Source organism: Caretta caretta, chromosome 8 (genome assembly GCF_965140235.1).
Source record: "Caretta caretta isolate rCarCar2 chromosome 8, rCarCar1.hap1, whole genome shotgun sequence".
Lineage (NCBI taxonomy): Eukaryota > Metazoa > Chordata > Testudines > Cheloniidae > Caretta > Caretta caretta.
This window is the reverse complement of record NC_134213.1, coordinates 80219363-80231350: the sequence shown is the minus strand read 5'-3', so window position 1 is coordinate 80231350 and position 11988 is coordinate 80219363. Positions and strand designations below refer to the sequence as shown.

At 40.7% G+C, this 11988-nt stretch overlaps 1 protein-coding gene and 1 long non-coding RNA gene across 2 annotated transcripts in view; one reads left to right on the top strand and one right to left on the bottom strand.

The window, feature by feature from the left end:
• Positions 1-4137: 4137 nt before the first annotated feature.
• The window catches only part of LOC125641903 (uricase), a 43935-nt gene continuing 36084 nt past the window's right edge, over positions 4138-11988 (bottom strand). The window contains exons 5-8 of the mRNA XM_048862462.2: positions 10613-10799; positions 9836-9959; positions 8021-8104; positions 4138-5989 (exon numbers count right to left, since the gene is read on the bottom strand). Of these exons, the coding sequence (XP_048718419.2) occupies positions 5909-5989; positions 8021-8104; positions 9836-9959; positions 10613-10799 (476 nt within the window). The 3' untranslated portion in view covers positions 4138-5908. The remainder of the gene's footprint in view (positions 5990-8020; positions 8105-9835; positions 9960-10612; positions 10800-11988) is intronic.
• Positions 5968-10831, top strand: LOC142073024 (uncharacterized). The gene is made up of 3 exons (XR_012669709.1): positions 5968-6053; positions 9564-9649; positions 10762-10831. It is a non-coding gene; the product is annotated as an uncharacterized LOC142073024 (long non-coding RNA).

Sequence of the window (11988 nt, the reverse complement as noted above, 5' to 3'; positions counted from 1 at the left end):
AATTAACAGAAAACAAAGAAACTTCATGAAAAGAAAAAAGTTAGTAAAATATTTAGAATATTTGGATAGAAATTAATCATACTCCCAGTGTCGGATAAACTCTTTTTTTTCTCAGTACTAGCAGGTATGTTGTATTACTGTAGTACAAGCCGTGTCTAATTACCACTAACAAAAAGGCACTAGCATCTGCCTCCCACACAGCACAGCACAGTTGCTCTACAAGCAATGCAGATATTTTTTCAAGAAATTGAGATGTTAGCCCTTGCCTAGATCTGCTGTTTACCAGCTCATGATTACAAAGACAGGCTTTGGACCAACAGGTAAAGAAACCCCAAGGATTCAGAGTGGTCTGGCTCCTCCCTTCTATGAGGATGTGATCTGCTTCACGCTGCTTTGTCTCCGCTTTTCCAATTTAGCCCAGGTTCTATTCTTTAGGTGTGGTCCAGTCTAGGTTGGCTCATATCCTACAGGTCTGGTGTGGGCCAGTTTCTTTCCTCAGGAGCAGGTCTGGTCTGTAGGTGTCCCATGGTGAGACTGGGATTTTGTGGTTTTATTGGAAATTGGAAATCACAGAGCAGCTCAGTTCATCTTAGAATTTTATTTCTTGCATTTAGACAAAAATATGAGGGCAGGATATTGCTTTGATTTTACTTTTATTTGGCTTCATGTGGAAAATGACTGTACTCAGATCCTTGGATACAGTGATATTCAAATGTTCAAAGATAAAAAGGAGTTTGGAAGTGAACAGGGTTTTTTTTTCTTAAAGATCTAACTTGCTGCAATAAACTTGCCCAATGATATTAAAAAGGTAAAATGTTATATTTTATTTTAGAAAGGCCATTTTTTCCTGGCCTTATACTTAGCTATGTAGAGTATAGAATTCTGCATTGTGGTATGGCCAATTTACAGAAAGCAATTGTACTTATTTGAAAATGGATTTCATCTCTTTAATCTTTGTTGACCCAGTTAACAAAATCTGTCTGTGCACACACTTCTTTATACAAAGTTGGTTGTACTTGGAGTTTGAACAATGGCTGATGAGGTCTGTAGTGAGACCTTCCTGACCAGCTACTAGGACTGGCCAGATGCTGGGGGCTACACGAATGGAAACCAAAATGGTAGGAACCATTGTGTGCATGTGTGAGACCCCCAGTTAGGTTTTAATTATAGGTTCTGGGCTCCAATCTGCAAGACTCCATAGGTCACTAGTGAACTACATGGGTGGATAGCCCAAAGATGCAAGGTCCAACCCCCAGGCAAGGAAATTATTTTGGAGGGCATTTTGGTGGAAGACTTGACATTCCACACGTTTTTGTAATTGACAGAGAGGAGCACTGCTAGGTAACCTATTTTTCATGGTAATGGTTTACATTTACATTTCACCTTTCATCTAATAGGTTCTCAAAGAGCTTTATAAATGATGGGCCTGCTCCTGTGCACTTTCCCAGTTAAAACTGTGTAGGAGTCTATGTAGTTAGAATGTAATGATCCATATTGGAATTTGGTCAGGAGATCAGAGATAATACCTCTTCTCTCATGAATTTTTGTTCGATGTTTGGCACTTTTCTATTCATGAGTCTGTTGCCTGCCTAACACAAAGATCCAGATTTGTAAAAGTATACAGGTGTTGCTCTGCTCAGTGTCACAAAGCCTAAGTGTTTTAGACAGCTAAATCCCAGTTTGCTTTTCAGTGAGACTTGGGATCCCATGTGCCTCAGTCACTTTTAAAAATGAAACTTAGTCTTCCAAGTCACTTAGGCCCAGATTTTTCTCTGCTTCTCAGGGCAAGGCCTCTGAATGGATTTTTAAAGGTATTTAGTAGGGTTGTCAAGCAATTAAAAAAATTAATTGTGATTCATCGCACTGTTAATAATAGAATACCATTTATTTAAATATCTTTGGATGTTTTCTACACTTTCAAATATATTGATTTCAATTACAACACAGAATACAAAGTGTACATGCTCACTTTATATTTATATTTCATTACCAATATTTGCACTGTGAAAAACAAAACAAAAAATAGTATTTTCTCAATTCACCTAATCCAAGTACTGTTGTGCAATTTTTTTATCATGAAAGTTGAACTTACAAATGTAAAAGTATGTACAAAACCCCCTGCATTCAAAAATAAAACAATGTAGAACTTTAGAGCCTACAAGTCCAATCAGTCCTACTTGTTGTTCAGCCAGTTGCTCGAACAAGTTTGTTTACATTAGCAGAAGATAATGCTGCCTGCTTCTTCTTTACAGTGTCACCTGAAAGTGAGAACAGGCATTCTCGTGGCACTGCTGTAGCCAGCGTCACAAGATATTTACATGCCAGACACACTAAAGATTCATATATCACTTCATGCTTCAACCACCATTCCAGACGACATGTCCATGCTGATGACGGGTTCTGCTTGATAACAATCCAAAGCAGTGTGGACCGACGCATGTTCATTTTCATCATCTGAGTCAGATGCCACCAGCAGAAGGCTAATTTTCTTTTTTGGTGGTTTGGGTTCCGTAGTTTTCGCATTAGTGTTGCTCTTTTAAGACTTCTGAAAGCATGCTCCAGACCTCATCCCTCTCAGATTTTGAAACGCACTTCAGATTCTTAAATCTTGGGTCAAGTGCTATAGCTATCTTTAGAAATTTCACATTGGTATCTTCTTTGAATTTTGTCAAATTTGCAATGAAAGTGTTCTTAAAACGAACAACATGTGCTGGGTCATCATCTGAGACTGCTATGACATGAAATATATGGCAGAATGCGGGTTAAAACAGAGCAGGAGACATACAATTCTCCCCCAAGGAGTGCAGTCACAAATTTAATTAACACATTATGTTTTTAACACGCATCATCAGCATGGAAGCATGTCCTCTGGAACGATGGCCAAAGCATGAAGAGGCATATGAATCTTTAGCGCATCTGGCATTTAAATATCTTGCGACACCAGCTACAACAGTGCCATGCAAATGCCTGTTCTTACTTTCAAGTGGCATTGTAATTAAGAAGTGGGCAACATTATCTCCCATAGATGTAAACAAACTTGTTTTTCTTAGCGATTCGCTGAACAAGAAGTAGGACTGAGTGGACTTGTAGGCTCTAAAGTTTTATGTTTTGTTTTTGAGTGCAGTTATGTAACCAAAAAAACCTACATTTGTAAATTGCACTTTCATGATAGAGATTGCACTACAGTACTTGTATGAGGTGAACTGAAAAATAGTATTTATTTTATCATTTTACACGCATATATTTGTAATCAAAACTAATAATATATAGTGAGCACTGTATACTTTGTGTTCTGTGTTGTAACTGAAATCGATATATTTGAAAATGTTTAAAACCATCCAAAACTATTTAATAAATTTCAATTGGTATTCTTTTGTTTAACTGTGTGATTAATCGCGATTAATTTTTTTAAGTTAATTGTGTGAGTTAACTGCGATTAATCGACAGCCCTGGTATTTAGGTGCTTAAGTGCCATTGAAATCAGTGAGAGGCACCCCAATAACTGTAAAAATCTGGCTCTTAGGCCTTGCAGCTATGAGCAGCACACTACTTAAATACCTTTACAAATCTGAGCTAGAGGTGCACAGCTACAGAGTTCTAGAGACACTGCATGGCATGAGTACTGATGTGTGTTCAGAATCAATGGGAAGTCTGAATAGGGATTTTGTTGTTTTCTTATCATAGAATCACAGAAGGTTAGGGTTGGAAGGGACCTCAACAGGTCATCTAGTCTAACCTCCGAAGCAGGGCCAATCCCCAATTTTTGCCCTGGATCCCTAAAGGGCCCCCTCAAGGGTCAAACTCAAACTCACAACCCTGGGTTTAGCAGGCCAATGCTCAAACCACTGAGCTATCCCTCTCCCCTATCCCTCCCCTCTTCCTGCATTATTTCTTCCATTAAGTTAGTCTAACAGCAATGAGCAGGCTGTCCACAGAAAATAAATTACCTGTTTAACCTAGGAAGAGGTGGTAATGAAATGTTCAGGAGGATCCCTCAGCTTTTTTTCTCAAATAGGAGAGGTGGATCATCTTTTCTGGTCTAAAATTAATATTAGTAATATCTAGTGTGTATTCATTTGAATGAGATCCATATGGCTTCATCTCTCATTGAATAAATGGCCAATAATCAACTTTTTTTAAACTTTGCATTTTATTTTCCCATTAAAAGTTACATAGATACACTAAAAGCCCATGCAGTCATTAAATTATAAGGCAGAAGAATAGTAAAGATCTGAAACTCTCAAGTGTAATACAATAAACTTCACAGAAAGAAGAAAGGAATGTCCCAACACAGAGTTAAAAGTACTACAGACCAAACTAGTCAGGTCAACTAGTGAGCAGTTCAGGCAAATAACAGCACATCTAGAACAAATTCATCCCTTGGTGTAATTAGTCCTATTGTCTTTACGGAAGTGACATATGGTGATGAGCAATGTCTGTCCTCCAATTTCATGTGGCATTTAAGGCAAGCAGGTGAATTCCTTTGTGCAAGAAAGAGAGAGAGATGCTCCTATGTTGCAAGCAACCTCAGTTTACCAAGCACCCAATTCAGGATGTGTTCCCCAATTTTTATTGCTACCCAAAGCACATGATCAGATCCAGAAGGGAAAAATAAGTCTAAATGTATTGAGTGAGAAGTATAATGCGCAACGTCTTTTGGGGTAAGATTTTCAAGCATGCCTAAGTGATTTAGGCAGAAGTCCCACTGAATTTAATCTCCTATGTCATTAAATTGCTTCTAAATCCTGTCCTCGGAAACTAAAAGCAGCACTTACAAGATGACTGGAGTTGAGCAAGATTTATGTTGTGCATGTGTTAGCTGCAAGTTGTGAACATGTAGAAATGAGATTAGCTGATTTTGCTATTTAATATCTCTGCTCAAAACTATGTCCTGGAGTAACTAAATGTTTTTAACAAGTTGTAAAGAAAGTAGACTTTGTCTATCTATTTTTTCCACAAAAAAGCGATAGCTCACTTCTTGGGTTGACTCCTGCTCCTGCGTGTTCAAAAGTAACAACAAATGAAATTAAAGAAAATTTCAAGAACCCCACAGAGATAGCCCAATACCTTTAAACATTTAAATGATTAACACAAAAGCAATTATACAGCTGCATAATCCCCACAGATGTTTATTTGATTAGCAATAATGTGGCAGCTGTGTAATCAGAATACTTGCATAGAAATTAGGTAGCATCTGTACTATTAATATTGTAAAGAAGATATAATATATAGGTAGGTAGAATTTTGTTTTATTTCTTCATTTGCTTCATGAAGAAAGCTGGGTCCAATTTAATTTGCATTGGAAATACAAGTAATAATTCTGCCTTATTAAATTTACAATATTGAACCAGACCCTCAGCTGTGTAAATTAGTGTAATCCACTGAAGTCATGCCAGTTTACACCACCTAAAGATTTGCTCTCATGATTATAAATTAATTTTGTTAATGGAAAGAATGCATTAATGCACAAACATTAATAAATAATAATAATGTATAGAACCTATTTAGGATTTTAAATGAGCAAAGCATATTACAGACTTTAACTGATTAACTGAAACTTTCATCATACACTTGAAAATAGTTCTCTTCTAATGAACTGATTTTAATATTTCTTGCTGGGATTTTCAAAGGAGTCCAAGAGAATTATGTACACAAATCCTACCGCGATTCAATAGGATTTGGAAATCTGAATTCCTTAGGCTCCTTTCAAAATCCCAATCTCTGCAATTTGTGGAGGCAAAAATCAGGCAATATACAAAAAGGTCAATGAATGGAATGGATACATTCTGAAAAGAAAGCGACATGGTAAATTAATCTTATATGTGTGTGGCTGGAGCTCAAATGTTTAGTTTGTCCCCTGTTGAAACATCCATCCAACTCACTGACATTGCTTCTCATCTCTTGTATTTTAGGCTTGCTCTTCTAAGCACTTCTTCCTACGGACTACGCACGTACAAGAACCATAGGGAGTCTCCACTGGGACCAGAACCTGAACATAAATGACATACACATAAATAATTCTTCTCCAGCTGGAGTATCCATTAGCTTCAGAGGTATCATAGAACTAAAATCAATATTCATTAGAACCTGAGGGCACTCAACCCATCATAAGATCAAGCCCACAGGAACTATTCCTGATATTATTGAAGTCAATGGGAGATTTGTTATGGACTTAAATGGGAGCAGGAGCAGACCTATACTGGCTATTCAAAGGATGCCAGGATAAGAGTAGTGGGGGAAGGGGACTCAGACCTGAAGAGAACAGAGAACAAGGGAAGACTAATCCATTCCTCTATCAAAAGTGGCAATCATAAAATCAAATAGCCTGATTATCTTCTCACTTATACCCAGTTTGCATCAGTGTAACTTCATTAGGTCGGCTCCTCAGCTGGACCGGGGCAGTCCAAGAGCCACTGAGAGAAAGGTGTATAAATGTTTTACACCACCTTCCATCCTTGCCCCCCACAAAATTGTGAGTTGTACCCAGTTTTAACTTGTTCCCAGCTGCAACAAAATATCAGAGGGGTGTTCTGGCAGCTGGGTAGTTCTGGAATAAATTCATAGATACCAAGACAAGAAGGGGCCATTGTGCTAATCTAGTCTGACCTCCTGTATAACACAGGCCGTAGCATTTCTCCAAAATAATTCCTAGAGCATATCTTTTCAAAAAACATCCAATTTGATTTAACAATTGTCAGCAATGGAGAATCCACCATGACCCTTGGTAAATTGTTCCTATGGTTAATTACCCTCACTGTTATAAATGTACACCTTATTTCCGGTCTGAATTTGTCTAGCTTCAACTTCTAGCCACTGAGTTGTGTTATACCTTTCTCTGCTAGACTGAAGAGCACATTATTAAAAATTTGTTTCCTACGTAAATACTTGTAGACTGTAATTAAGTCACCACTTAACTTTGTTTTTGTTAAGCTAAACAGACTGAGCTCTTTGAGTCCATGTGTATGTCCACACTACCGCTTATGTCGGCATAACTTATGTTGCTCAGGGATGTGAATAAACCATGCCAACATAAGCACTCATCCCGCCGACATCATTTCTGCTGTTCATGGAGGTGGTTTTATTATGCTGATGAGAGAGCTCTCTCCCTTTGGCATAGAGCATCTTCACCAGAGGCACGGCAGCGGCGCAATTCCACTGCTGCAGTGCTGTATGTGTAGACATGGCCTCTCCCAGGATTGCATTAGCTCTTTTGGCCACCGTCTCACACAGGGAGCTCATGTTCAGCTGATTATCCACCACGACCACCAAATCTTTTTCACAGACATTGCTTCCCAGGATAAAATCCCCCATCCTATAAATATGGCCTACATTATTTGTTCCTAGATGTATACATTTATGTTTAGTCATATTAAAATGCATATGGTTTGCTTGCGCCCAGTTTACCAAGTGATCCAGATCGCTCTGAATTAGTGTTCTGTCCTCTTCATTATTTGCAGTTCCCCCAATTTTTGAATTATTTGCAAACTATCAGTGGTGATTTTATGTTTTCTTCCAAGTCATTGATAAAAATATTGAATAGTGTAGGGCCAAGAACCGATCCCTGTGGGACTCCACCAGAAACAGACAGACTCAGTCAAGATTCCTTGTTTATAACTGCATTTTGAGACCTATCAGTTAGTACTGCAGTGCTCTGGCCACACCCCCTTTCCTTCACCAGTCAATCCACTGGCCCTACATCACCAGAGGGAGTGCATAGGAAGCCAGTTAAACTAGTTTTATGACCCCTTTGCAAGACCAGAGCAGTACAAATGAGCCACACTGGGGTCAAGAATTGGCTTGCTGACCTCAATGGCTTTACTTTCAATTTACAGCAGTATAAGTGAGAAGAGATTGAACTTTATCGACAGAGAAACTTCCCTTTCCCCCACCCTTAGCCTCATAATGTGATGATTGATTCCTTAATTCTATTGTACAGAAGTTATCTGGGTACTGTGCCTGTTGCGGTGGATTGGGTTTTTTAGATGATTCTGTATATTTAATGTTTTAAACATCTCCTCACCTCCTTTTCATTGGTCAATCCCAGTTTCTTCAAGTCTGTGAAGAAATAGTGAATGTTGTTCAAGATGACTTCAGTCTCCTCTATCTGAAACCATAAAATTGGTGTCCACAATTTGTCACACTACTTTCAAACATGACAATCTAATACATTTTCCATTAGTTGTAAATGTAAGCAGGGGAATGGTCCCGCTATTGTGGGGAACTTTTCTGACTTTTGCACTACCCTGGTGAAATGGGCTAGTGGAAGGATTTGAGTCCTCGCTTCCACCTTCTTTACCCAGAGGCCTCCCTGCCCTCGAGGACTCCCCTTCCACTCTCCTGTCTGGCAGAGTCATTGTAACCCCAACAAAACTGGGCCCAGGATTTCTGGGGGGCTTGACCCCCAACCTTGCTGTGGTCACCAAGGACAGGGGCTAGAGTGTCTCCACTCCAGGTTACTCTCTCTGCACTGGACACTTCCCTGACCCACTGATCACTGCATACAATTTAAAGCAAATACATTTAATCAGCAATTAGTTTAAAAAGGAATAAGGAAAAATGGGAAAGGTTAAAGGAAAACACATCACCACGCTCTGTGGCAGGGAATATCACAAACAGTGTCTCTGGAATATCAGGGCAGTTCACAGTCTGTTTCTTGTAGCTCCCAGGCCTCCTCAGGCCCTGGCTGTGCTGCAGGGATGCTGTGGGTTGGACACTCGGTCTGGCGGCGGCCACACGCTCTCAGGCTCTAGGTGGCAGGACCCTTCTTCCGAGTTTTGCCCCTGCCCCGTTAGGGTTACGATCCCCCTCCAAGTCTGGCCTACAGGGCCTCTTGGCTGGGGGCATCTCCCTGCGCTAGGCCCACTGCCCAGGGTCCCCTTCACTCTCCCCAGCTGCTCACCGCACCTGGGTCCGGACTGCTCCAGCCCCACGTCCACCACACTGTCTCAGCACTGCTGCTGCTGCTCTGCCTCCAGCTCCCTGGGCTGCTTCTTTGGCCCCTTGGCCTCTGGTTGCTACAGCTCTCCTCCCACGGCAGGTCGCTCTCTTTGGGCTGTGTCTCTGGCTCTGTGGCCGCGGCTCTGCTCCCAGCAGAGGATCTGCTCTCTCTGGGCTGTATCTCTGGCTTTGGGGCTGCAGCTCTGCTCCCAGCACAGGGACTGCTCTCTCTGGGCTGCTTTTCTGGCCCCCCTGGATCTGGCACAGCTCTGCTCCCCAGCTCAGCTTGGGCCCCCGCTTTCTCCCTAGCTCAGCCCCACTCTGTCTGACCCAGGCAATTCCAGCTTGCATGAAGGACTGGGCCCTCCCTGGCCTCCTGACTCCCTGATTAGCCTGCCTCCCCTGTCAATCAGGCTGACCTGGAGCATTGGCCTCTTTCCTTTTGATACTGGGAGCTAGTCAACCAAAACACCCTCACTGAATATTAGTAAGGGGACAACAGTCCCCTTACATAAAGAAAAACAGCTGAATGATCACAAAAGGAAGGGGAGCGCAGAGGATAAAATAGACCGATTTTAGAAATACTTGAACATTATTCTGTAGCATTTTTTCTTTTTCTTTCTGAGCCTACTCCTGTGAAGTGCCCTTCTGAGCCTACTCGAGTACCCTTTACTGCCATTATCTTAACAGGACGTGCTCTGCACCTCACCAGGTTGGTATTTTGTGTGCATGCTCAGTTTTCAAAAATGGCTAGCTGCGTCTTCTGGCAGTTTCATGTTTTACTTAGTTTATCTAGACCAGTTCACGTATAACTCACATGGGCTCAGTCTGAACTTCTCGGTGGACCCCATGACTGTATTTATTTTATGAGCTAAATATTAAGTGGTGAAAAAGATACCTGAGGAACTCTTGCCAGGATGAGCTTCTGAATATTGTTGACAGTCTTCTGGTAAGAGGGTGAGTATTCCCCACACTCAGGTGGCCCAGAAAATGCCTCAAGGACACACTCGTGAACAATGCCCCTTAAAAATATTGTATGAAAGTAAAGATCTAAAATTACCAATGAAGCATTTCATTAATTGTCATTTTGCTTGCCTTTTTTCTCTCTAATATTTTGTTTGGTTATGATTGTAGTTTTCTGCATCTTCCTAACACCAGATATGACACAGGGTTTATACTACCACTCCCCTGCTCCTTCCCCCAATTTCTCCCCAGCCTCCCTACCCCCAGTCTTACAGTTCTGCAAATAAGCATTTTATTTAAGGTATTTAACAAATTTGATGCAACTTCATATTTTGCAGAGGTGCTCTGTATTCAAATAAGAACTACCCAGATCATCAACTGGTGTAAATTGACACAACTCCACAGTGGATCTAAGCCAGTTTACACCTACTGACAATCTACCACTCAGAGCCTTATTTTCAGAAACACTTGAACACTCACAACTTCAGCTGAAGTCAATGGGAGCTGTGAGTGCTCAGCAGCTGTGAAAATCAGGCCTAGAGAATTTAAATAAGGCAGTTTTAATGGTAACAAAAAGCAAACTGTGGTTGCTTTTTGGGCACGGTCTGTGCAGTGCTTACTGCCTGTGGAAGGTTTTTTGTTTGTTTGTTTTTTTTAGAGGGAGTTTAGGATAATATATTTGCCAGCAGACGTAATTCAATTCAATACGTACCATATCCAGTCAAAGTCAATATCTTGGCACTCGCCATAGCACCACTTGCAGAATAATTCTGCACTTAAAACCCTATCTGTCGTCTCAGGCAGTGTGGTGTATTTGTCCCTGAAGAAGCCTTCAAAGCCAGACTGTGTTGTTTTCTTAAGTTTCAGATCTTTAATTCCAGAAGAAATAAGCGGACAACCTGTGATCCAAAAATATCAGAAGGAAAGGGTGAGCTCCAATTCATGCAGGGAGATGGGAACTCTTTGGTGGGGGTGAGGTCAGTTCCATAGCCAGGCAGAATTCACCCAAAGCTGCATTTGTTTGTATTTGTGTGATACTTATATTGTTAAAAATTATTTTCTGCACACACTTAGGTAACTTCTAAACATTAGAAGTTAGCATTTGATCCTGAAAGGTGCTAAGCCCTTACTCTAAAGAGAGGCACACTCCTGATACAAGCCCCATTAAAGTCAATAAGAGGATCATAACTATCACAGTATCAGCCAAATTTCTTGACTTTTTAATTTGAGAAGATTTTTTGAATGAGAGGAAACTTAAGGAGCTTGGCTTGTTTAGCCTAACAAAACAAAGGATGAAGGGAGATATGATTGCTCTCTACAAATACATCAGAAGGATAAACACCAGGGAAGTTTATTGTAAACACCATGAGTTATTTAAGTTAAGGACCAATGGTGGTGCAATGGATATAAATTGGATAAGAACAAGTTTAGGTTTGAAATTTGATGAAGGTTTTTAACCTTCCGTGCTTTCCAAGGGCTGTGGTGAGGGCAAAAAACCTAACTTGTTTTAAGACTGCACTTCGCAAGTAAAGGGAGTGGAAGGTATGATGGCATTGCTTGCAACAGCATATGGCCCATCTGCAACAGCTATTAGCAAATATCTCCAGAGGCCAGATATGGGACACTAGAGGGGAGGGCTCTGAATTACTACAGAGATTTCTTACCCGGGCCTCCACATGCTCAGGGTCTAACTGATGATTTCAGGACTTGAGTAACTCAGCCAGAGTTTATGGACCTGCTACAGGAGTGGGTGGGTGAAGTTCTATGGGCCTGCAATCTGCAGGAGGTCAGACTAGATAATCATGATCATCCCTTCTGGCCTTAAAGTCTGAGTCTGTGACCACCTTGGGATGTTTCAGATGTCTAATCCTTTTGATTGTTTTGTTTCACTATAGGACGAAGATTTTTCTGAGCAAGAGAAGCTAGTTTTGTTTGATCTCAGGTAACAATTAAACCTCTTTCAGGTTTGAATGGTTGATCTGTCAAAAGGCTTTCCATTAAGATGCTTAAGAATGATTACTATTGACAGTTGAGAGGTATTTCGTTTTTTTAAGCCCTGGAGAAGCACATGCCCTATATACATAGCAA